Here is a 26,553-nt window from a genome sequence, read left to right as displayed (position 1 = left end):
CACATGGACCCGGAGAGTGCAGCTGTGTGGAGAGGGCCCCTGACGGGAGCAGTGGTCTCTGGTTGAGAGATGTAGGCAACCACAGTGACCTGATGGGAAGGGAGCAGGGGGAATAAACACCTTATTCTCCTCCTCCCTCCAGTATCTCTTGCTGGGGACTCTCATTGGCTGAACCCAACAGAGAGGCAGGGAACAAGGGGGCCATTGATGCACAGTCCGTAGAGGTCAGCCTCCCAAGGGCACAGAGCCTGAAGAAGGGTGGAGGGTGGGACTGGAAGGGCTGACATATGCAACTGTCTGAGGGCATTATCTTCCATTCCCTAACGTTCACTGCAAGGCTTTTTCCCCCTCTGGAGCTCCCCCCACCCACCATGGGTCACAGCGGGAGAGTGGACTGTTGCTTGGAGAGCACTGTGGGGTTGGGTATTTACTCCCTCAGCCTTCCCCTCTCTGGCTCTGATTCCCAGTTCTTGATTCCTTCCTGTCCTGGCATCTTAGATGGCTGCAGGAACTGTCCATGAGAGAACAATGCCAACCACTGAGTCAGTGTTTTTTTCACACCCGGAAACACTACACCTCTCCCAAACACACCCCCGGGCACACCTGCTGCCACATGGGCCCCTGACATAGTCACCACAAGCCATGGCCGGTGTCACAGTTGCATTAAGAAAATGTACAAACTTGGCAAACAGTAATGCAAACTCGTTTTCTGTCACATGTATGTACAGGAGACATACTGTCACGCTCATCCATGTGAAATCAGAGTGTAGGACGGTGCAGGGGTTAACAGCAGTGGCCCTGGGGGCAGACAAGCCTCTCTGACCTCTCTGGCATGTTCCCTTGTCTGTAAAATGGAAATTCTTGCTCTTCTCTCCTGGAGGTGTTGGGAGAGTGCACTGAGAGGGTGTGGTTGGGGAGAACTTAGCAAAGTGATTGTTGTTAGTGGGAAACTCCTGTCTCCCAGGCCTCATGGGGAACGCACGCGCCTGCACGAGGTCAGCAGGACACCATCAGGCGTGTGTGCCCTTCCCCAGACACACCTGCCGGGAGCATCTGTACATTGACAAGTCCCCTCCGCCCAGAATGCTCTTTCCCCAGACATCCGCATGGCTTGCTTCACACTGTCTTTAAGTCTTTGTCCAATCAAATGTCACCCTTTAAAGGAGGTTCACCCTTTTTAAAATTGCAGACCCAGCACTTCCAATCCCTTACCTTGCTATGTATATTTTTAGCCATTGCTGACCTTCTAAGACTATATAATTTAGTTTATTTTCTTTCTACCCCATTAGAATGTAAGCCTCACAAGGGTAGGGATCTTGGTCCTTTGTTTGCTGATGTGTTCCCACCCCTGGAGGGGTGGCTGGCACACGTGGGCTGAATCCAGTGCACACATGCGTGTGCCATGGCTTTCTGGCTCTCTCCCCTCTGAAACGAGCACGTCCAGGTGAACCCCACTCCCCACCCCAACAAGCTAAGCCTGTGTGCTTACATTGGGAGCATTCCCCTCATGCCCAAAGCAGGAGCTGGGACCAATTTAGTCCCCCCATCCCAGGACCCTAGTTGGGTAGGCACGGCCAGCGTGGGGTGGGAGGCTGCTTTCAGTCACCAAGCAAAGAAAGACTTTCCACTCATCCTTCCAGCCATTCTGAGCCCAGCAGGGACCCAGTGAGCAGGTGAGATGGCTGGACTCACCCAGCTGACCAGGGGCCTCCTCTGCGGCCTTGTTTTTTCCACCCTGGCTGGAACCATCAAAGCCAGCACTTCAGAGGACACTAATGAGGCGGAATATGTTAAGGACTTTGCAACCCTTGGATCAAAGAGGCTGGGTAAACGGTGGGCAGCATCCAGGCCTGTGAGTGGCTGATGCCCTGAGGCATCAGCCTGCTTGAGAGCTTATGGCTGGTAGCTGGCACTCACTCCCAGACAGGCCCCAGATGCGTTTGGAAAGGAGAGTCCCTGCCCCTCCAGGGGATCTGCTTAGGGCAAGCCAGAGTATGTCCATCAGCAGTAGGGGGTGAGAGAGGAAGCTGGAGGATTGAGGGGGCCTTTCCCAGCAAGGAGGCCAAGCCTCGGCTCTGGCTCTGAGGGTCCTAGAAGCCCCCCAGTCCCAGCTGCCACCACTAGGGGGTGGGTCTCCAGTCCAGACTCACCCTGCTTGTTCTCCACCTGCTTCCTGGGAAGGGTTAGGGAAGGATGAGCAGGGCTGGGGTCAAGCAGCCCTGAGCACTGGAGTGTGAGGCCAGGTCCAGGGTCATTAGGACTCCAGGTAGGAAACATTGAAATATTTGCTCTTTAGCAAGAGACTTGCTGAGGTGATGTCCAGGGGCAAGTCACACCTGTGTGGACAGGGGCTCCTAGGACAGTTGCCAAGCTGGGCTGGTGCTGGGGGAAGGAGGAGCATTCCCCAGCTACAGCCCAGGACTCAGACCCTGCCCTCCAAATGTCTCCTCCCACCAAATGTCCCCTCCTATAATACAAGCCAGACTCAGGCTGGGGGAAGCAGCCACAGATCCCACAGACTGTGGAAGGTCCTTCTCCCAGGAGAAAGCATGGTACTAGGTTCAGTGTAGACAATCTTTATTGGCAGGTGTTAAGAGTGCTAAATAGTAGCAAATACAGAGGGATGGGAAGGGAAGTGGGGTGTGGCTCTCCTCCCCCATGTAAGGACCCTGTAACCAGGCCAGTGGGGTGGGAGCACTTGACTGTGGCTACTTTGGACCCAGCACCCTCTGGAGAACAAGCTCCCAGGCAGGAGGGCTCCTCAGGACATGGGGGAAGGGAGCTGTACCCCGGCAGGGGCATGGGCTGTGTCCCACCCCAGGCTGCTTAGTTCCTGTCCACCTCACACCTCAACCGACAGCTTGGGGTAGGCGTGTTAGGGGACTGAGCTAAACCTATCCCTTTCCAAACCTATCTGCCTCATGCCTCAGTTTCCCTCCTCCTAGTTAGTGGCCCAGCCCAACCCAAAGTGAGTAGTTCCCATAACATACCATATTTTAGCCACTGTGTGGGCTGCAGGCCCTCGGAGGCTGCTGGTTCCACTGTGGGCTGGCCCTACCCAAAAAAGACCCCTTCTAGGCCACAGAAATCAACCTGAGATGACAGGCATTGAAGCGACCATCCCAAACATTCTTTGTCTCCTGAAGGCAATTGACTCCCAAGACGAATTTCCCCTGCACCCCACAATCATGCTGGTCCAAAAGTGTAGTGCAAATAACCAAAAGGTCCATTTACCAAGAATCTAAGCTTGGGCTTCAGCCCACAGGGGCTTCACTCGGGGGAGGAGTCTGGTCTGTTCAGTTTAAGGCCCAACCCTGCAGCAGTGCTGGGCTACCTGGCACAGGCTGCCTGTCTCTGGTCATGTTCTCCATGCACTTCTGGAGGCCCCACTCCATCTGCAGAGGCCTAGTCCTTTCTGGCCAGGGTCTGAGTCAGTTACAAGGCAGCCAGGTGGGATAGGAGGCGTGGGCCCGGGACAGCAGAGGCTGCACGGGGGTCACATAGTAATTGACAGTGGTGGGCACGACCCCATCAGGGACTGGGGAGCGCCAGGCCAGGGAGGCCACGGCCGCCGGGCCCTGCTCGGCCAGCGCCTGGAGCGCCAGCGTGGCGATGAGGGCCAGTGTCTGGCGGCGCTCGTGGCTCATGAGGCACACTGTGCTCTCGTTGACCACCCGGTGCAGCGTCACCAGGCAGGCGTAGCGGCGCGCCGAGTCGGCCCCACTGAAGTGGGCCTCGAGGTAGCGCTCCAGCATGCGCTGCTGCTCAGCCAGGTCCGGGAAGTCGATGAAGAAGCGGGAGCACATGTAGCGCTGCAGGGCGCTCACGTCGGTGCTGGGCCGCGGCCGTAAGCCCCGCACCAGCAAGTGGCAGTACTTGAGGAGGCCGCCCCCTCGGATCTCTTCGGGACTGCGTGTGGCGATGACGCGGTGCCGCAGGTGGTCCAGGGCCTCTGCGAAGTCCCCGTACAGGCTCTCGCCTGTCACCGTGGGGTGGAAGGCCTCGGACATGGGCGTGGAGGAGCACTGGCTGAAGAGCAGCAGGGAGTCCAGGAGGATCTGGAAGGAGTCTATGCTAAACTCGAATTGGCGCCTGACCGAATCCACGAACTTGAGCTCCACGTTCTTACCGCTCTTGTTGGACAACGAGATGAGGCTCCAGCGGTCCGTGTCTGTGCACACTTTCACCAGCTTCTGCACATAAGCCTCCTTGAGTGTCAGGGGTGTGATCTTGGCCCGGCTCACGCCAGCCGGCAGGAAGTCCAGCAGGCAGGCCAGCACCACCTCTTTGGTCAGCTGGAAAGACGCCTCGCTGCGCAGGTCCACGCGGAACACCAGGTCCAGGTCCTTGTAGCCCAGGCCACTCTCGGGGTGCAGCACGTGGCTGGCGGCCGAGCCGTGCAGCCGCACACCGTGCACGCGCAGTCCCTGCTCCTCCAGGCTGCTGCGGACAACCTGCAGAGGGGGTGGCAGGAGGGCGAGGTATCAGCGACCTGGGCCCCTGGGGTCCGCTGTGGGCTTCCACGTAATAATCACAGCGACATCAACCACTGTTGACCACTTATCAGCTGTTGTGCCTTTGGAAAATCATTTAATTCTCTAAGCCTAAGCCTCTATTTCCTAATCTAGAGAGTGGCCCATTTGGAGGAATGACTCAGCAATAATGATAACACAGCCGTGCACAGAATTTACTAAATGCCAGGTCCTGATCCTTTATACATTAGGTCCTTTATACATTAGGATATAAACTCACGTAAATCTTACAGTGCCTCTATGAGGTGGGTATTATTACTCCCACTCTACAGATGGGGAAATGGAAGCACAGAGGGGCCAAGTAACTTGCCCAAAGTCACACAGCTGGTGAATGCAGAGCTGGGAATTAAACTCAGAGTTCATGTCTTAACCAGTATGCAATTCCAACTCTCTAAAACTTCCAACTCTCTAAAACAAAACACTTCGTTTTGTGCCAGACATGATGCAAACTGCTCAAATGTGTTGGGAATGTAACTGGCCGTTCACATGCAATACTACATTAATGCTCACAATAATCCTGTTTGAGTATTATTACTCCAATTTACAGATGGGGGACCTGAGGCACAGAGGGGTCATGTCCAAAGTCAGAGAGTAGTCGGGCTGAGACTAGGACCCAGGACAGGTGGATTCTCAAGTCCATGCGTGCTCTTTTGACTATGACACATCCATCTGTCTTTACAAGGACACAGTGAGGTCAATATTAGACTAATTTTACAGATGAGGAAACTGAGGCTTATAGTGGTAAAACACTTAAGGCTCAGAGAGGAAGCCGTTCAGAAATGGCAGGGCTGGACGTTGAAACCCAAACTCTTTCTGCTCTTGGGTGAGGGGATGGGTCAAAATCCCTGGACCCGGACATTCAGCGCTCTCAGCATCCCAGAGTACTTCACACACCGAAAGTGGCCAGGCAGCATTCTTACCCTGAGTGATTCTGCAACCCTGCCTCGCTGCCAAGTCAGCTCCAGACCCGGCTGCTCTTCAGGCCTCCCAGGGAATTACTACAAAGAATGCACGTAAGTGCTGAGGAGGCAAGCTGCAGTGGGGCAATCTGAGGCGGGCGGCTCCCTCCAGAAAGCTTCCAGGAGGAGGACCCTGACTAGGGAAAGGTATTATCATGGCTATGGGGGTGGAAACATCTGGCCATCAGGGACCTGCGGGGCCAGGCAGCTGGGGCAGGGGAAGAGGAATATTGGCTCGACACCTATTGGGTGCCAGGCATTGGACCTTCTTACCAGAATCTATGGGGAATAGATCTTTAAAATCTCCAAGTTATAGATGGGGAAACTGAGGAGTGAAGTTACCTGCCCAAGATCACCCAGAGGTGATCCAGGTATGGCTGACTCCAAAGTCTATCTTCTTTCTACCACATTACCAACCCAAGGTTTGGAAGGAGCAGAGGCCAGAAAGTAGGGTTCTAATCCTCTCTCCCTTTCAAAATTTCAAAGTGAGGGCAACCCTCCAATCACTGAAGCCCAGGGCCAGAGTAGCTAGGGAGCAGGAGGGTGGGGGTTGGGGAAGCCTGGCCAGGCAGATGGGGGAGGCTGGAAGTAAGGGGCCAGTTGTTGCAGTCCAGCCTGTGGGACTTCTAACCCACACTCTGGCAGCTGGCAGCTGTGCCCATGTAGGCCAAGGGGAGAACTGGGCCAAAGACTTTGTCCTAAGGACACTGGCAGACCTGCAAAGTAGACCAGCCCCCTCTCCAAGTCCCATTAGAGCTGACTGGGCCTTACTCAGTGCCAGCTCCTGCCCCCAGGCTGATGCGCACCCTAGGGCATGGCATCTGGCCTGGTGAGTAGGTAGGAGTACCCTTGTTAAATCGCCTGTGTCAGGCCATGGGGCCGGCCGTGTCAGCCAGCCAGCCAGTGGCTGTTGTCTTTTTCCCAGGTGTGACTACAGCCAGCTTGGCAGGCAGTCCCCAGATAGATACCACCACACCCAAGGACTGCAGGGCAGCTTGGAGCCTCCTGAATCAGACTTTCCAGCCATGGAGGGGGCAGTGGCTGCACCTTCCTTTCTTCTGTACCAAGGCCCTCCCCCAAACCACTCTGCTCCCGGGCTGCTGCTGAGGCCTGCAGGGAGACCATAGGTGCTGTCAGCCAGCAGGCTTACAAAACTTGAATCCAGAGCCACTCTCTAGCTGCAGCTGGAGAGATCAGAGTCTAATTCAATCCTCTGGACCCAGAGAGGGCAAAGGACTTGTTTAGGGTCACACAGCCAATAAGTGGCTAAACTTAATTAAAACCAGTCCAGGAGCAGGGGGCCTCCTACAGGAGAGTGGGTCCCTCTAGCCCAGGGACAAGCAAGAATAGCATCTCTAACTGCCCAGATCACTGCTGTAGGAAAATCTTGTGGGGGTAGAGAGGGAGAAAGGTTCCAATTCTTGAACCATCGGACAACTCAGCACTAGTGAGAAGCCCAAAATCAACAACCAGCACCCCCACCACACACACACACACACACACACACACACACACACACACACACACAACCAGTACCTCCACCCCCCCAGCCACACACACACACACACACACATATCCCAATAGTTTGTGAAGCTGCCAGCCGCGGGTTCCTGCCAGGAGATGGACTTTCTTCACACCAGGTGAAGGCACCTGTTTCCTTTGGATTCTGGAAGCAGAACGGGCGTTGGAGAGCAGTTCAACCCATCCTCATTGAACAAATAGGGACACTGGGCCCAGCAAAGGGAATTGACAACTGTCCAGGCCCTGAAGCCAGATGTCCAACCTCCCAGTCCAACTCTGAAGTCGCCACTTCCCCCTCCCCACCACAGCCGGCTGCTCCCTGTTTTGTGATATTTCTGACCCTAGTCTAGGACAGTAGTACATTGTACTATTATCACATTGTAGAGTCAGCTCCTATTGACTGGCAGTCTCCCCCACCTGGCTGGAAGGCAGGGAGGCTGGGTCCCAGTCACATCTATGCCCCTAGTGTCCTGAACAGGGCCTGGCACAGAGCAGACACCAGTAAAGGCAGTTTGGACCATACGGACAGGGGCAGGGACTTCCCCTCCAGGGCAGTGCATGGTGCAGAGGTGAATTGCCACACTGGGCTCATGCCTGGGACAATAGTCCTAGAGTTACAGCATTTGGGGTCCCAAGGTTGACCTGACTGTCAAGGGGAGAAAAGCCTCAACTGGTTTCCTAATTACCCCATGACAGTGGGGCAGCCAAGAAATGCCTCAGTGAGCACCACCGATGAGTCAGCCCTGGGGAATCTGTCCCCACCCCCTCCCATTCCTTGGGAGGGAGGGCGAGGTAATCCCCCAGCAAGCACCACTCTGCCTCTGTGGAAGCTAAGGCAGAAGGAGTAGGGTGGTGGCCTGCTTCACCTGGCTTGTATGGTTCACTTCCCCAGAAAGAAAGTTCATCTGCTGGCAGGAATATGCAGGAATTGTGGCTAGATTTTCTGGCTCCTTCTATCTGCTAACACCTAGAAGTTGAGTCTTGGGAACTGGGGAAGAGGTGGGAAAACCTTGAACCTGCAGTAACCGACTCCTGGGAAGACCCAAGATTCTCTGGGTTTGATTTTCCCCTCTAGGTAATCTTAGGCAGCTCGCTGCCCCTCCTGGGGCCTCAGCTTCCCCAGCTATAAAATGCATACAATAATGACCATCTTCTGGTATTTCAGGGCATGACAGTGCCTGGGCTAACAGGTGAAAGAGCAATTTTAGGGTTGTTGAGAGTCAGGTAAAGGGAAGAGGGAGTCTGTGGAAGAGGAGAGAATTCTCTTCTGCTCCTCAGGAGAGACGTGGGGCTTGGGGCCAGAGACTCGGCCCTCATTTCCAATCTTGGGGAGGAAGAGAAACACCTAAATTGGACACCTGATGTTGCCCTCCAGCATGCAGGCATCAGGGCTGGACTGGCGCTTAATTTCCTCCTGCCACAACCCTACTTGAGAGGGAGTCCTTGCTGGAATTTCTCAGCTTTCCCACCTAGCGAGGGGGCTCTTGAGCCATGCGCTGTGGGAACACAGGACAGAGTCTGCTCCTAGAACCCTGAGAGAGGGAAGAGGTAGAGAGTGAGACCCGGGGATGACGATTTAGAGATGAAAAGAACTATTTTGGACTCAAGCATGTACATCTACCCACCCAGGGCTGCCAGGCATCTGTTGTCCCTGCAGGCGGGGTTGTTCTTCCTTCACGGCCAGGTCCCTCCCTATTTCCCACCCCTCTCCCAGCCAGGGCCTAGGTGAATGGTCCGAGCGGAATTGGGGCTCCTTAAGGGGCGGGGGACGGGAAAGTCAAGTGGGGAGAGAGTATGAGGTGCAGGGGGAGGAGGGTATGGACTACCATCAATGTCGTGCGATTTTGTTACAGCCCCTGTCCTTCTCTGAGCCTTGTTTTCTTAGCTTTCCAGCAAATCGAACAGACTCCGGGAGCCTCCCAGCCACGAGAGCCTCAGCCCCATATCCCCCGCCCAGAGCCTCTCACCTGCACGATCTGCCGGGGCTGCACGCTCAGCGTGGGGAAGTTGCCGCGCCCATGAATGGGAATCGGTTCGCTCAGGAGCGCATCCAGCCGCTTCACCTGCGGCCAACTCAGCCCACTCAGGTGCCGTCCGAGGGAGGCCGATGCAGCCTCCGGGTCGGGGCCGCCGCCTGCCGGGGCGGCCGTAGCCATCGCCGAGGCCGCAGCGGTCTCCACCTGTGCAGCCGCTCGGTCTGGGCTCTCCGCTCCGCTTTCCGAAGGCATCATTGGCCCGGCCCCGGGGCCCCGACGGCAGAAACCGGAGGGCGGTTAAGGGGAAGAGGGCAGGGAGAGTGGCTGGGCCGGGGCCAACGCGGAGGGCGCGGGGCCGGACGGCAGCGACAGCGAGGCAAACCCAGGGTACACCTCCGACGGCAAGGACCAACGGACTCTAAAGCTTGTGGCCTGGGGCCCAGCCGACTCTTATAGGCCGCGGGCGACACGCCCATTGGTCCCGGCTGCTGTCACACAGCGGGAACCGCCCCGCCTCTCGGCGCTCCTACCATTGGTCAGCAGAGCTTTGTACGTGAGCCACTGGTCGCCAGGAAGATTCCGATTGGCTGGAAGGCACGCCCCTGCCCCGCCCTCCTTCTCCGGCAGAATTCCCTCCTTTGGTCCTTAAAGAACTTCTCTTCTCCGTGATTGGCCCGGGCGGAAGGCAGCGCCTGGCTTTAAAGGGACTGCGCCCTCCAGGGGCAGACGTGAGGGAAGTGACCTGTGGAGTTTGAAGCGGAGTCGGACCACTAAGATCCTCCCCCACCCCACCCCCACCACCGCTGGAAGGAATTTCGAAATCACCCGGCCTGGTGCTGGTCGTACGCTATTTTCAGAAGGCCAGAGAGATTGTGCCACTTGTTCAACTCCACACAGTGCTCCTCCTGCTCTCCGTCTATCTTCCAGAGTTGAGAAAAGGTAACAAACTTGTATACCGTGGAAGATACTTTTTTTTTTTATGTGACTTTATTTGGAAATAGGGTCTTTAAAAAATTTTTTATTTATTTAATTTATTTTTTTTTGGCTGTGTAGGTCTTCGTTGCGGTGCGCGGGCTTCTCATTGCAGTGGCTTCAGTAGTTGTGACTCGCAGGCTCTAGAGCGCAGGCTCAGTAGTTGTGGCGCACGGGCTTAGTTGCCCCGCGACATGTGGGATCTTTCCAGACCAGGACTCGAACCCATGTCCCCTGCACTGGCAGGCGGATTCTTAACCACTGCGCCACCAGGGGAGCATAATACTTTTAAAATGTACTCTCTTGAGTACATCACTGCCTGGCCAGCGTTAATGTTTTGGTTTAGGGGTGAGGAAACCTGCTCAGAGAAGGGGCCTGACTCTCTCAAGGTCACAAAGCAGGTGAGACGGGGCCCTGGTGCTGAATCTGCGCTATAGAATCAGTGGGCGCATGCTCTTTCCACTACACTTGAGAGACCTAGGGCCTTCACGGGGCTGGAGGTTGGAGGGAAGCTGGAACTGGGGTGTTGGTCTTCTGGCAGGAGCTTCCTGGGTAGCTGGTGGAAGTCTTTCCTGGCAGCCTCTTACCTTTCTCAGGTCCTGTGTGACCTTGGGCAAGTCACTAAACCTCTCTAAGCCAGTTTCCTCATCTGCTCCAGAGAAGGGGCTCAATAATTTTTTTAAAAAATTTGACTTGATTATTTATAGTTGGCAAAACATTTTCATATGTTCTATTGAAATAATACGTTTCCGTGTTTTTCTCTCGCACTTCACAGAGCCTAGTGGGATGAGGCTTATTATTGTTGTTACTTTTAATCTTTTTTTCTTATTTTAAATATATGTGCTTGTGGCAAAATTTTAGAAATTGAGTCTGATTCATCTCTGCAATATTCTCTTTTAAATTAAACATCATTCTTCTAGCAATTAATTAAATATCATTCTCCTAACACCCCCATTCCATAAGGTAGGCTGGGCAAGGAGCAATGTGTCCAATGTACAGACAGAGAAACCAAAACCTAGAAATGGTAAACTACATTCCATGGTCACCAGGTTGTCTCAGACAGACCTAGGACTAGATCGCAGGAGCCTGACTCTCAGACTAGAGCAGCTGCTTCCTCTGTCTGGTGGCCAGCCCAAGCAAGATCCTGCCCTCGTCCCCTCCCTCCCTCCCTCCATCTTATCTGGGTTCAGGGACTTCCTCTGGCCTCCAGGGTGGGGACCTGCTATTTGCTCCACTGCTTGGCTTTGTGACTTCGGGCAAGTCTCTTGCACTGTCCTCAGCGCAGTTGCTTGCTATTTTGTTTTACCGTCTCTTGAAAGATAAGAAATAGATAAGAAATATACTTCAACCAAACCCAGAGTCTCCAAACCCTTGACCTATCACTTCCATGCCCCAGCAGAGGAAGGAAAAGAAAGGAAACTAACATTTACTGGATAACCTACTATGCACCAGATATTTTATATACGTGATCTCTAATTCCTAAAAATACATCTCAAGAAGTGGCATCATTATCCTCAACTTACAGATGAAGAACCTAAGGTTTAGAGAGGTCAAGTGACATGCCTAAGGTCATACAATTACTAATTGGCAGTGTGAGACTTGAACCCAGGTCTCCTGACTCCAGAGCCCTAATTCCCTCCTCTTCTTAAAAGACTTGGCACAGATCACAGAGTCATGCTTGGCATAACCCTGGATGAATGAACCCACAAGATCCATTCATCCATTCATGTATTCATTCATCAACCAACACAGATATACTAAGTACCTACTGTGTACCAGGGGCTGGGCTAGGCCCTGGGATATGATAGGCAAGGTCCCTGCCCTTCTCGAACTGACATTCAAGTGTAGTAAGACAATAGTCAAGTAAGTAAATAAATAAGACATTTTGAATAGTGCTAAAAACAAAATAAAACAGGGACTTCCCTGATGGTCCAGTGGGTAAGACTGTGCCCTCCCAATGCAGGGGGCCTGGGTTTGATCCCTGGTCGGGGAGCTAGATCCTGCATTCATGCCACAACTAAGAGTTCACATGCCACAACTAAAGATCCCGCATGCTGCAACTAAGACCTGGCACAGCCTAAATAAATAATAAGTAAATAATTTTTAAAAACAGGGAAATGGAAGAGAGAGCAGCCACAGGTGTATGTGAGTGTGAAAAATATATAGCAAGAGAGGGGAAGAGAACTAGAGAGATCAATGTACCTCATTAGATGGTGTAATCATGGAAGTCCTCCCTAAGGAGGTGACATTTCCATTGTGTCTGCTGGATCCACTTCTGCCCTATCTCCCCATGCTTGTCCCTGGACAGCCAGAGCAGCAGAGAAGGTGCCAAGCTACATATTCCTAGAACTCTGAAGGCTTTAGCTGAGAGGCCCTTTGGCAATCATTTTGTTTACTCTCTTGCCACTTTGTAGATGGGGAAACTGGGGTCCAGAAAGCAGAAGGGATTTACCCCAAGGAGACTGGCTAGGGCTGGAACTACACAGGGGCAGCGCCTTGTGGTGTGGGCTGGTGCTGTGCCCACCCCATACACTTGAATTAAGTTCTCTAAGGAAGGAAACTTAGAGATCTCTTTTCCTCTCCCCTTCCTTCTGCCTGGGCTAGGAAGAGCAATTAGTAAATTCATGCACTGTGAATCACCCTTCTGTTGACACTTCTATTTCCAAAGCTAATTGGTCCAATGTTTGACCAATCACAGGACCTGAACTTTAGTGTTGGGGGGTGTGTGACTTGGGGGTGTAGGAAGAGGAGAGAGAAGACAAGAGCAGGGGTAAACTCATCGGGTTTTTCATTTTCACCAAGACCAACTTTTAATTGTTCCAATGAATGGAGGGGATAATGACAGCTGAAGTACATCCTGAAGAGTCCAACTGGCTTTCAAATTTTATATATGAGCCTTTTCCCCCCTGTACAAATTTCCCGTCTTAATTCTGACTCCAACTGATTTTAAAAGGGAACTTACTCTGTATAATAATTGACTCATAGTGACACACTTTCCCTATCTGGGCCTCAGTTTCCTATTCTGTAAAATGGGAGAGAAATAGGAGTCAGGCTCTTCCATTCACACCTTCTATGATTTAAGGTGGTGGGAAGGGAGAAGAGGTCCTAGGAGAGCCTTGGTCCCTACATTGGCCCCTCAGCTCTGGGACCCAAGGCAGGAGCATCCTGGGATCAGCCCACATTACTGAGTGCATTGTTCCTAGACCCACACCAGGCAGTTTCCACACAGTTTCTCATTCAATTTTCAGAACATAATCTTTTGACATAGGAGTCATCTTTCACTTTGCACGAGAGAAAACTGAGGCTCAGAGAAACTAATTAATTTGAGCATGAGTTGGTGAGTGGCGCTTCATATCCAGGTCTGGCTGAATCCCAGGCCCATGCCCTACCCAGGGTCCTGCCCCTGAGGATGACTTGGTTTGTTCAATTACACACAGGTAATCCTCCCCTATGGAGAACACCCATTCCCTCCTCCCATGGTTCTTGTCCTCCACCCTGCCTCAGTCCCTCATGGCCAAGGTGATTTCCTAGACCTTGTCATTACCAACAATTATGCCCCTACCCTGAGTAATTTCAATATCAAGTATTCCATCCTCCTGACACCACCTCCTGTCTCTTCTGCTCACTCCCTCTAGAACCCTGACTCCATCAGTTCCGGATCTACCAGAACTTCAGTTCACTGATCTTCCCACCTTTTCCCCTACTGTTCCTCGCCTCCCTCATGTCCTGACTTTCCTCCTTAACCAGCTTAGATTCTGTGGACCATAATTATAATTACTTCCTTGCATACGCCCTCAACCCCCTTGCTCCTTTCTTGTTAGATTGCACTCACCTGGCAAAACCACACCCTGGTTAATCCAGCTCTGCACTTGCACCCACACAGTTGGCAGAAGCCGGAGGAAGACACACAGCCCTGCTGACTGGTCTCACTTTAAGGCCACGCCCACCCTCCTCCAGGGGACCCTTTGCACTGTCTCAAGATCCTACCATATGACCCAGTCCTGTCACTCTCCCATGGTCCTATAGACAATTTCTTACCTTCTCCTCTCTCCTCAATCCCTGAAAGCTCCTCCCCCAACCCTCCCTCCGCTCTTGACCTCGCTTCCTACCTCACTGAGAAGATAGAAGTGATCAAAAGAGAATTTCTGCAGACTCTCAACACCTCCTCTACCCAATCCCCGGGTCTGTGCCTCATTTTTACCCTCCCTCCTGCTACCTTGGATGAACCCCATTTGCTCCTCTCTGTGCTTCCCTTCCACTCATACACCAGATCTCCTGCCTCTCACCTGCTCAAGGACTTCACTTGGGCCATTTCCCCCTCTCTACTCGTTCATTCCAATCAGTGTTGAGACATAATTTTTTTGCATCTCAGAAAAAACCACAACAAAACCAAGAAACCTCTCTTGACCTCACATCTGCATCCCCTCTACCCCATTTCTCCATATAGATCTTCCTTGACTTAGGGTGGGGTTACATCCTGATAAACCCGTGGTAAGCTGAAAATATCCTAAATTGAAAATGCATTGAATACATGTAACCTACTGTTAACGAGGTTTAGCCTAGCCTACCTTAAACGCACTCAGTACACTAACATTAGCCTGAAGTTGGGCAAAATCACTTAATACAAAGCCTATTTTATAATTAAATGTTGATCATCTCATCTAATTTATTGAATACTGTATTGAAAGTGAAAGGCAGAATGGGTGTAAATGTGTCGGTTGTTTCCCCTTGATGTGATGTGGTCATGTGGTTCAATGGGAGCTGCAGCTCGCGGCCACTGCACAGCATCACGAGAGAGTATCAGACCCAATATCGCTAGCCCAGGAGAAGATTAAAATTCAAAAAAGTACGTTTTCTACTGAATGAGTATTGCCTGTGCACCATTGTAAAGTCGAAAAATTGTAAGTAGAGCCATTGTAAGTTGAACCACCGCAAGTTGGGCACCATCTGTATAGCAGAACTCTTTGAAGATGTTCATATTTGCTGCCTTCGCTTGTTCTCTTCTCTCTTGAACACACTTTAATAAGGCTTTTGTCCCCACCACTAGACCAAGACTGCTTTTAGTCGAGGTCACCTGTGACCTTCACGTTGCTTAATCCAATCCTCAAGGGGTTTTGGCCCCACCGTGCAGCTTGCAGGATCTTAGTTCCTCTACCAGGGATTGGACCTGGGCCACAGCAGTGAAAGTGCCCAGTCTTAACCACTGAACCGCCAGGGAACTCCCCATCACATTTTTTTTTGGAAATAGGTTTATTGAGATAAAATTTAGCTAATGAATTATATGGGTGAAGTATATGATGGCTAACGTATACTTCACCCATATAAAGTGTACAGTTCAGTGGTGCTTGGTATACTGACAGAGCTGTTCAGCCACCACCATAATCAATTTTAGAACATTTTCGTCACCCCCCAAAGAAACCCTGTGCCCTTTAGCAGTCACTCCACATTTTCCCCCAACCCCTTCAACTCACAGACAACCACTAATCTACTTTCTGCCTCTGTATAGATTGCCCTATTCCGGTTTCTTTTACTTAGCATAATGTTTTCAAGGTTCACTTGTGTTATAGCATGTATTAGTATTTCACTTTTTCTTTATTGACAAATAATATGCCATGGATATATGGATATACCACATTTTATTTATCCACTCATAAACATTTGAGTTGTTTCTACTTTTGGCTATTATGAATACTGCTATGAATATTCATGTACAAGTTTTTTTTTTTTACTTTTTTTTTCTTTTTAAAGAGCAGTTTTAAATTCACAGCAAAATTGAGAGGAAGGTACAGAGACTTCCTGTATAGACTCTGCCCCCACATATGTATAGTCTCCTCCATTATCAACAAAATCCCACCGGAGTGGTACATTTGTTACAACTGATGAGCTTTACATTCATGCATCCTCATAACTGAAAGTTTACCTGAGGGTCCACTCTTGGTGTCGTACACAGACAAGATTTTATGTGGACATGTGCTTTCATTTCTCTTGGGTAAATATCTAGAAGTGGAATTACTGGTCATAGGTAATAAGGTAACTTTATGTTTACCCATTTGAGGAACTGCCAGACTGGTTTCCAGAGCAGCTGCACCATTTTACATTTCTCACCAGTGGTGTATAAGGGTTACAATTTCTCCATATCCTTGTCAACACTTGTTATTATATGCCTTTTTTGTTTGTTTTTTTTTGTGGTACGCGGGCCTCTCTCTGTTGTGGCCTCTTCCGTTGCAGAGCACAGGGTCCGGACGCGCAGGCTCAGCGGCCGTGGCTCACGGGCCCAGCCGCTCCGCGGCATGTGGGATCTTCCCGGACCGGGGCACGAACCCGTGTTCCCTGCATCGGCAGGCGAACTCTCAACCACTGTGCCACCAGGGAAGCCCCATATGTCTTTTTGATTATAGACATCTTAGAAGTAGTATCTCATTGTGGTTTTGATTTGGATGTCTCTCATCGCTAATGATGTTGAATTTCTTTTCATGTGCTTATTGGCCATCTGTACCTTTGGAGGAATGTCTATTCAAATCCTGTACCCATTTTAAGTTGCTTTTTTTTTTTTTTTTGACTGTGCCATGCAACATGTGGGATCTTAGTTCCCCTACCAGGGATGGAACCCGGGCCCCCTGCAGTGGAAGCGCGGAGTCCCAACCACTGGACCGCCAGGGAAGTCCCCTAAATTGCATTATTTTAAAAAGTTATTGTTGGGGGCTTCCCTGGTGGTGCAGTGGTTGAGAGTCCGCCTGACGATGCGGGGAACACGGGTTCGTGCCCCGGGCCGGGAAGATCCCACATGCGGCGGAGCGGCTGGGCCCGTGAGCCATGGCCGCTGAGCCTGCGCGTCCGGAGCCTGTGCTCCACAATGGGAGAGGCCACAACAGTGAGAGGCCTGCGTATCGCAAAAAATATATAAATTTTAAAAAATTTTAAAAAAAAGTTATTGTTGGGACTTCCCTGGTGGTGCAGTGGTTAAGACCCCGTGCTCCCAGTGCAGGGGGCCCAGATTCCATCCCTGGTCAGGGAACTAGATTCCGCATGCATGCCGTAACTTGAGTTCACGTGCCGAAACTAAGGAGCCACCTGCCACAACTAAGACCCGGTGCAACCAAATAAATAAATAAATACTTAAAAAAATTATCTTTAAAAAAATTGTTGAGTTCTGAGGGTTCTTTATATATTCTAGATACAAGTCCCTTATCAGATATATGATTTGCAAAATTTTCTTCCATTCTAATTGTCAATTCTTAATCCTCATATTTTCCTAGATCTGTAAATTGCATGTGACACAGCTGATCATTCCCTCCTCTTTGAAATACTTTCTTCACTTCGCTTTTAAGATATCTTACTATCCTGATTTTTCTCCTATTTCACTGACTACTGTTTTGTGGTTTCCTCCTCATCCCCTCAACTGCCGAACAGTGAAGTGCCCAGGCCTCACTCCCTGGTCCTCTTCTCTTTGCTTTTTCTTTTTTTTTTTTTTTTTTTTTGCGGTACGCGGGCCTCTCACCGTTGTGGCCTCTCCCGTTGCGGAGCACAGGCTCTGGACGCACAGGCTCAGCGGCCATGGCTCACGGGCCTAGCCGCTCCTCGGCATGTGGGATCTTCCCGGACCGGGGCACGAACCCGTGTCCCCTGCATCGGCAGGCGGACTCTCAACCACTGCGCCACCAGGGAAGCCCCTCTTCTCTTTTCTGTCTACACTCACTCCCTTGGTGATCTCATCCAGTTTCAAGCTTTAAATGCCATCCCTGTGCTTGCAAATCCCAGATTTATATATTCCAGCCCAGAACTCTCTCCTGAACTCCAGGCTCGTTTATTTAATTTTACACAACACCTCTACATGTATCTTTATGGTCTCCTCAAACTTTGCACATCAAAAGCTGAATTCTTTTTTTTTTAATTTTGAAAAATATTTATTTATTACTTTTGGCTGTGGTGGGTCTTTGTTGCTGCGTGCGAGCTTTCTCTAGTTGCGGTGAGCAGGGGCTACTCTTCGTGGCAGTGCGCTGGCTTCTCATTGCGGTGGCTTCTCTTGTTGCGGAGCACGGGCTCTAGAGCGCGCGGGCTTCAGTAGATACAGCACGTGGACTCAGTAGTTGTGGCTTGTGGGCTCTAGAGCACAGGCTCAGTAGTTGTGGCGCACGGGTTTAGTTGCTCTGCGGCATGTGGGATCTTCCCGGACCAGGGCTCGAACCCGTGTCCCCTGCATTGGCGGGCGGATTCTTAACTACTGCGCCACCAGGGAAGCCCCCAAAACTGAATTCTTGAACTGAATTGCTCCTCCCACAGCAAATGGCAACTTCCAGTTCTTGGGCTGAACACATGAAGCCATTTTTTATTCCTTTTTCCTCTCACATCCCACATCCAATTTGTCTGCAAGTCTTGTTGGCTCTACCTTCAGAATACAGGCAGACTCTGACCCCATCTTGCCCTCCACCCAGCTTGCTGCCACCTCCGTGGGCATCACCCCCCTCCCCTGGATTATTGGGGCCTCCCTGCTGGCCCCCCTGCTATTGCACTTGTCTCCCACAGTGTGGTTTCAACCCAGCAGCCAGAGCGATCCTTTTAAAACACAAGTCAGATCATGTCATTTTAATGCCTCCATCTCACTTGGAGTAAAAGCCAAAGTCCTCCACTCACCACAAGACTCCATGGGACACCCCACCCCCATCTCCTCCCACTCTCCCCTCGCTCATCTGCTGCGGGTACACTGGCCTTCTTGATGCTCCTCTCCCACCTCAGAGCCTTTGCAAATTGCTTTCATCTGCCTGATACACTCATCCCTTCTTGGCCACATGGCTTCTGCCCAGTTCCTCCAGGTCTTTTTCTCAGTGTGTCCTTTTCTCAGTGAACCCTAACTACCCAATTAGAATGGCAGTCTCCCCTCCCCACCCTCTCCTCTGCTTTATTGTTTCCATAGCACCCAGCACCATCTACACATCATACCTATTTATTGCCTGTTTGTCTGTTGGAACAGAAGCTCCAGGAGGGCAGAGATTTTGTCTGTTTTTGTTTTCTGTGTATCCCAGCTCCTGGAGTCTATAAATATTCATGGGACGAGTGAAGGGATGCTTGAGGGAAGGAGGAAGGAGCAGTCTTCCAGAACCTGATCTTGCAGGGAGTGGTGCAGTACGGCTAGAGACAGATCTCTGAGGAGGGACTTGAACGGAGTCCTCCTCAAGGTCATGGAAATTTGGTTCCTGTTTCCAGCCAAGGAAGCCTGGTGAAGTAGGAGCCAAAAGCTTGAGTTCCTGTTCCAGCTTGGCCTCTTATTGGCTGTGTGCAAATCATTCCCTTTCACTGAGCCTGGGTTTTCTCATCTGCTCATTGGGGTATTATGACCTAGTCTCAGGGCTGGCATAAAAGACCCAGTGCATGAGGGGTCCTGGCATGTAGTCAACACTCAGTGCATGCTTGCTCTCCCCAGAAGCAGTGCTAATTTGCTAATTTGGAGCAAGGTTCAGATAGGTGTGGGTTTTTGCGGGGGGCTGGGGAGGAAAGAGGAAGAGAGAGTGAGACCATAGCAGCAGACGAGGCTCTGGGAGAGAAAGAGGAGGCTGAGGGCTAGACCCTAAAGGACAGGGAGAGACACCAGAAGACAGAGCTGTAAGCAGGGCACTCTCAGATCTCACTTCACTCACCTATGAGGCAGCTCATAAAGCCCCACCCCGACCAAACTCATTTGCGCCCGTCCAGCCCCTTGGGGAGGCAGGCAGACATGACTGATGATTGATTACACCCATTTCGTGGGTGAGGAAACTGAGGCTCAGGAGGTGGCAATATGCATCTCTGTCTCACCTCCCTTGCTAAAGGTGAGCTCCTCAGGTTCAAGGGTTGCCCACTTCCATTTCTGTCTCCTCAGGGCTGACGCTGCCAACTGAAAACAGGAGTGGGTATTCATCAGTGGGTTTCCAGCCCCAGCAGACCGCACACCCTCTTTTATAATAAATTTCTTGCAATATCTCTTTCCTGTAATGGAATGAGATTCACAGATAAAATATCCTATTCACACACTCAAAATTTTGGGGAAAAAAAAAAATCAGGGCTTCCCTGGTGGCACAGTGGTTGAGAGTCCGCCTGCCGATGCGGGGGACACGGGTTCGTGCCCCGGTCCGGGAAGATCCCACATGCCGCGGAGCGGCTGGGCCCGTGAGCCATGGCCGCTGAGCCTGCGCGTCTGGAGCCTGTGCTCCGCAACGGGAGAGGCCACAACAGTGAGAGGCCCGCGTACCGCAAAAAAAAAAAAAAAAAAAATCAAGGTAATGCCCTAACTGAAGTGTAGAGAAGAAATGAAAGGAAGGTAATCTGTTTTTTTCATGATTTAATTTTTAATTGATATATAATTATAAAACATTACTTAAGTTTCAGGTGTGTGACATGGTTTGATATTTGTATACATTGTGAAATGATCACCACAATGTCTAGCTAACATCTATCACCACAGGTAGTTACAATTTTTTTTCTTGTGATGAGAATTTTTAAGATCTACTCTCTTGGGACTTCCCTGGCGGCAGTCCGGTGGCTGAGACTCCGCACCCACCACAGCTAAAGATCCCACAGGCGGCAACGAAGATCCCGCAGTGCAGCCAAATAAATAAATAAAATAAATATTAAAGATTTACTCTCTTAGCAACTTCTGAATTATGATACAGTATTATTAACTTTAGTCACCATGCAGGACACCCATGATTTATTTATCTTAACTGGGAATTTGTAGTTATTTATTTATTTATTTATTTGCTGTGTAAATACACAGGCAGACACTTGCAAAACAGGGCTTGTCAAATTGAAATGTGCATAGGAGTTACCTGGGGATCTTGTTAAAGTGGAGATTCTGAACAGCAGGTCTGAGGAAGGACCTGACAACCTGCATCTCTAACCAGCTCCCCGGTGTTGCCCAGCAGCTGCTCCACTGGCGCTGGCGGGAGAAGGATGCTTCCTGTTCCCTGGGCCCATGCACCACTCTGCCTTCCCAGCAGGACCTCTGCCCAGGGCCATCCCCTCCCCAGGCCCAAGCAAGGGGCAGCCCTGTCGGGACAGCCCAGAACAAACACTGCCCAGGAAAGCGCCCGCCCTGCTGCCAAGCCTCATTCCCGACACCCATGTGGCTGGGTGCCCGCTGCCGAGACAGCAGTTCCCACAGGAGGAGCCTGCCCTGGGGTATGGGCCACTGGGGAGGGAGGGAAGCCCTGGGAATCAACGTCTGAAGGGGTGAGGGCTTTGTGTCCCTGCCCCACTGCTGCTTGGGCCACTAAATCCCAGTGCATTGTTTTCTTGCCCTGAGTGCCCTCCCATCCCCCTGTCTCCCACTTCTCCCTCATTCCCTTTGCCCTCAGTCTGGCCTAGGCCCCTGTAATGGGGAGCCCAGATTAATCTAGCCGTTCCCTATCCCGAGAAACTTTCAGGCTGGAGGCCAGCAGACAGGCAAACAGACACCTTTCACCTTTAAGCAGGTATTCTGTCAAAGGAGGTATGTGGGAGGGAGCTCATTTCCAGCCTTTTGGGTGCCAATCAGAGAAGGCTTCCTGGAGGCAGCAGGAGCCCAGCAGGGCGTGAAGGCTGTGGAGGGATGCCTTAGACAGCCCTCTCTCCCAGAGTCCCTGCCTGGACAGGGCCTGCTGATTTGGGGCACCAGCAGGGGCATTGCTGCTGTGAAGATTCCAGAGGACCCCATTTTACAGGCTAGGGTAGAGGAAAGAGAAGCTGGGTTTGAGGCCCAGCTGTGCCGCTGACATACTGTGTGCCTTCTGGGGAAAGCCCTTTTCCTGTCTGGGCCACCATAAAGGGATGGGATCTGGGGATCCCCAAGGCCAGTCTAGCTCTAAAGCCTGCGGTCCCTTGGTGACCAATGAGGAGGATTTATCACCTCTGAGGTGGGGAGGCCAGGCAGCAGGCTTATGCAGGGCTGGAACTGGCTCTGGGCAGGGGGAGTGGGTTCCGGGGAGACTCTGAGGCGGTCTCCCACCCGAGAGCTAGGCCAGACTGTTCTACTTTCTGGGCTCTGCTGGAAGGCAAAACATTAACCCATGACAGCAGGAATAACAAATGACAACAGGAATAACAGATGCCCCTCCCTCCCACGAGGACTGTGCTCCACAGCTTACAAAGCTGTTTTCTTGCTACCATCTCATTTGATCCTCACAAACTTGGCGTTAGTGCCATTTGACAGATGAGAAAACTGAGGCCCAGAGAAGTCAAGTCACTAACACAAGGCCTCAGAGCTAAGAAGACATCCCAGGACTTAAACCCAGTATCCCATCCATGGTTTAGGGAAAGTTTCCTGAATCTCCTGGGTCTGAATTGTCCATGAAGTACAACCCTTGAACACGGGGCCCTAAATTTCCACCAGGATCATTAACTTTGGATATTAGAGCTGGAAGGCTAAATCTCTCACTGTACAGGTGGGGAAACTGAGGCTGTAGAGAGGAAGGGTCTTGCCCATTTGCTAGGTAAGGTACTGGCCTCCACCCCTAGGTTCTCAGATGAAGTTCCTGGGGCTTTTTCAGCTCCCTCTCCTCCTAGTGATCTGGAGACCTGTGTTTGGGCACAGTGGGGAGGGAGGGTTTAGTGCAAGAATCCTCCAAATCAAAGAGGGAGGCTGACAGGAATGGGGAGGGGTTAGGTCTTAGAAAATATGCTTTGCCTTTAGGCTTTATTTCCTAAGATGAAGATGTGTCACTAAAGCAAGGAGGAGATGGTGGTGGGTTTTAATTTCACTGTTTGCTTCCTAGGCAGGAGCTCAAGCCTTGACTGCAGAGGTGGACGATGCTCAGCCAACCCCTGGCCAGGTCTGCCCCCCTTTGGGCTCAAGGCCCTGGCTTTGACGTGATTTTAGTGGTGAGCCTGTGTCAGGCACAGATGGAAATGGGAGTGTGTTTTCTGTGGCCCGATCATAGCCCAACCCAGAATAAGGGTGAGGTTCTGTTTGGGCCTGGGTGGAGATCTTCGTCACTGGGCTCAGGTCCAGTTTATGACCAAGGTCAGGGCTCATCCTGGGAGCAATGAGCAGGGAGCAAGGAGAAGCAGCCCTTGGTCCCTCCCAGGGCAGACTCAGCCCAGGAGGGTGGGTCAGGCAGTCCGGCTGGGAGGCCACCGGCCTTCCTTTAGGCTCCTGGACTGGAGCAGAGGCTCTGGTGAAGGTGATGCCCAGGCTCTCTGGTCCACCATCAGGTGTGTCTTAAGGGAAGGTGACCTCCCACCTCCACCCAACATCCTCCAACCAGACAACCTGCCCACCAGGACTCTGGACTCTCTCTGCTGGTCCTGCTCCAGGCTCTGAAGTTTACAGGGGCAAGTGGTGAGGATCATGGTCTCTAACTGTCCTCAGGGCTCTGTCCAGAGGCAAGCTGATGAATTGGCTAGCTGGGAAAAAGAACCAAAAGCCCTCCACTGTAGCTGATTTCAAGCCACCCATGCGATGTCACTGCATGTAGAGTTGGGAAGAGACTCACAGAATCAGCTCTTGCAAGCAGGTAGGAGCCAGCTCCAGCACACCACTGGCTCTGTCCCAGGACAGTCCCACTGCCATCCACAGGGCAGGTAGGGGCTCGGGTCCCACTAGCTCACAGGGACAGGGTGCCCTCGAGGGTTTCCTGTCCTGTCCTTGTGCCTGTTGGTGTGAAGGTCACGGTGATTATGATCGTGATTGACGTTGTGATTGTGATGGTTGAGGCTTCACTTGCTACCACTGACCTCAGTCAAGGAAGTGCCTCCGTCCCCCGAGGGAAACTGCCAGGAGGTGTGTGCCCAGGAGTACGATGGCCGATTAGGTCCTTCCCAGGGCTGTATCATGGCTCTTTCCAGAACACTGGAAACCTGATGTGGCCTTATGGACAGATGTCCTGCCATCTCCTACTTCCCCTGTACATCGATGACCTAGCCTCATACCTCACTGAGGAAACAGGAGCCCAATGTATGGGAAGCCCAGCCCTTACCTCTACTGACCCTATACCCCTCCCTGCACTCGGGCCATCTTCTCCTTCCCTACTCATTCCTGAGAACGAGGCCCTCCTCTTATCAAAGGATGGCGCTTAGTGGCTTCCCATTGATGGGAATAAAAATCCCACTTCTTTCCCCGGCTGATTTTATTTTACCTTATTTATTTATTTATAGTTTTGGTCCTGCCACATGGCATGCGGGATCTTAGTTCCCCGACCTGGGATCGAACCCGTGCCCCCTGCAGTGGAAGTGCGGAGTCTCAACCACTGGACCGCCAGGGAAGCCCCTCCCCGGCTGACTTTAACCTCACCTCCTCCCACCCTGGCTTCCTGTGTTCCAGCTACTCGGGCCACCTTTCTGTTCCACAAGCACAGCAAGTTTGTTCCGGCCTCAGGGTCTCGGAGTCCACAGTCACCCCAGATCTCTGCACAACAGCTTCAGCTTCAGCTCAGAGTCCTTCCCTGACCTCCCCCTCTTAAGGGGCTCCCCCAGTTCCTCTCCATCTCATCCTCCTTGTGTTTCCTGCCCTGCAGTGTTCTTGTCTACTTATGTGTTACGGATTCGACTGTCTTCCTCATTAGATTGTAAGCTCCACGGTGCAGGGACCTCATTCTCTGCTGTATCTGGTACCTGGTCTGTGCCCAATAAAAGGAAATGGAATAAATGAATAGATGTCTGTGTTTCTTCCCTCTTTGTTCTCCCTGGATCATTGCTAGCATCTTGTTTGAATGTCCAGGCCTGGTTTCTGCTCTGTGCTGGGCTATAAATGGAAGGGGCAATGTCCCAACTGCACTTGGCCGGAGTGCAGGGCACTTGTGGCGGTGGCATCAGAAGTTGGTAGGTGATTGCAAGGGGCTTTGGGTCTGACCAGTGTTGAAAGGTCCAGATGCCACTGACCTGGGTTTGGTTTTAATAAAGAAGGCAGCATCTCCTCCTAGCTTCATGCTATCATTACCACCAGGCTTCCTTACTGGGTGGATTTTTGTTGGTTTTTGGCTGCCCTACATCCCAACCCCCTTCCTCTTTAGGGGGAAGCCCCCACTACATATGTCTCGATGGACATCCTACTACTGAAGTTAAGGGGACCACAGGCCCCTCCTCCCACTCCTTGGCAGATAAGACATGGGCACATGACCTGGGCTCGGCCAAGTGGATGCCTCAGCCCAGAGCTTTGAATCTTGAGTGAGTGATGCAAAGATATGAGGGTTTAGGGCTTCCCTGGTGGCTCAGTGGTTGAGAGTCTGCCTGCTGATGCAGGGGACACGCGTTCGTGACCCGGTCCAGGAAGATCCCACATGCCGCGGAGCGGCTGGGCCCGTGAGCCATGGCCGCCGAGCCTGTGCGTCCGGAGCCTGTGCTCCGCAACGGGAGAGGCCACAACAGTGAGAGGCCCGCGTACCGCGAAAAAAAAAAAAAGATATGAGGGTTTAGAATTCACTCAGAAAGATGGGCTTTGGTAGTAGTGGTCAGTGTGGTGTCTGATGGTGACAGCTCTATCTGGGTGTCTTGCTGAGGGGCTTGGTCTGTTCAATGCTGTCACTTCCTTGGTTCCTGCCCTTTATCTCAGCCTGGATCACCAGGCTTTGTGTCCATTCTGGGAGCTCCCCAATACCTTTTGTTTCTTCATAGGTCAGCCAGAGTCAGGTTCTATTGCTTGCACCCAAGAACTCTTATTGCCACCTACCTCCACCACTAGACATTGTCATTATCACCATTCCCATCAATCCCAAGATCAAGCACCCATCAATTTAGCCCCATAATCTTCACCAGACACCATCACCATCCATGTCTTGTGACCTCAAGCATCAATAGCTTTAACCGTCTTCAGGCTCTCAAACTGTATTTGTCAGGGTTCAGTGCAGGAAACAGAAACCCTGCCTTAGTGTTTTTAGCAGGAAGGTATTTAATAGAGGACAATTGTTCCAGAGGCCGAATGAGCCACACCTCTAAGAATGACTCCCAGAACCATACAGAACTTATCCACCAAGAGAGTCACTGTGAATTCAAGAACATGCCCCTGAAGCTTCAGTCCAGGAATCAGGAAGCTGCAGGTAAGAAGTTGCTACCACCACATTCACAATTGCCACTGCCTCTGGGCAAGCAGGAAGCTGGACCTGATACCAGAACACTGCTGCAGAAAAACCTCCTGTTACCGGGCCGGCAGAAACAGCCAAAAGGGAGCAAAAAAAACCAAAAAGCAACCCCCCAAAACCCCCACTACAACAACCAAATCATAAATAGTGCTTGTTACGTGGCCAGCACTCTTCTATTATTATTCCTATTTTATGAATGAGAAAACCGAAGCACGGAAGGGCTGCACCTCACTTTAGCCTTCTAAATCTTGCTGGAGTGAATCTAATAAGTGGAGCCTGTTCCACATATAAACACTGCAAGGGAGGGAAATGTAGTTGTTAGCTTTCCAACCTCCCCGTCTAGGAGGGTGGGATGGAGGCTGAGAGAGCCTAGCCACAGGATCTACCCTGTCAACCATCACTACCACTGTCACCTCTCCATCAACGCTATGATCTGCTTTTTTCCCCCCCGAAATAAACTCTGCTTTATTCAGATAGCAAAAGGTTGAGAATCAAACATTATATTTTATCTTATTTTTTTGGCTGTGTTGGATCTTCATTGCTGTGTGCGGGTGTCCTCTAGTTGCGGCAA

At 51.5% G+C, this 26,553-nt stretch overlaps 1 protein-coding gene and 1 long non-coding RNA gene across 4 annotated transcripts; one reads left to right on the top strand and one right to left on the bottom strand.

Annotated features, from left to right (window-relative positions):
- Positions 1 to 2,560: 2,560 nt before the first annotated feature.
- Positions 2,561 to 9,243, bottom strand: TENT5B (terminal nucleotidyltransferase 5B). Its single transcript, XM_022551889.2, has 2 exons — positions 8,980 to 9,243; positions 2,561 to 4,454 (listed from the first exon to the last, which is right to left on the bottom strand). Exons 1-2 carry the CDS (start codon positions 9,241 to 9,243, stop codon positions 3,432 to 3,434), a joined length of 1,287 nt encoding a protein of 428 aa, XP_022407597.1. The 3' UTR covers positions 2,561 to 3,431.
- LOC111163432 (uncharacterized) lies at positions 6,251 to 25,789 on the top strand. Of its 3 annotated transcripts, none has more exons than XR_016388218.1 (5): positions 6,251 to 8,087; positions 8,898 to 9,927; positions 22,683 to 22,739; positions 23,279 to 23,423; positions 24,064 to 25,789. It is a non-coding gene; the product is annotated as an uncharacterized LOC111163432 (long non-coding RNA). The 3 variants fall into 3 exon arrangements; XR_016388217.1 differs by having other exon boundaries at positions 8,866 to 9,927; XR_016388219.1 differs by lacking the exon at positions 6,251 to 8,087 and having other exon boundaries at positions 9,380 to 9,927; positions 22,683 to 22,788; positions 24,064 to 25,787.
- The last annotated feature ends 764 nt before the right edge of the window (positions 25,790 to 26,553 follow it).

The sequence above is a fragment of the Delphinapterus leucas genome, chromosome 1 (genome assembly GCF_059928025.1).
Source record: "Delphinapterus leucas isolate spDelLeu-1000000601 "Yukka" chromosome 1, BTC_Dleu_Yukka2, whole genome shotgun sequence".
NCBI lineage: Eukaryota > Metazoa > Chordata > Mammalia > Artiodactyla > Monodontidae > Delphinapterus > Delphinapterus leucas.
This window is presented reverse-complemented; position numbering and strand designations above follow the sequence as displayed.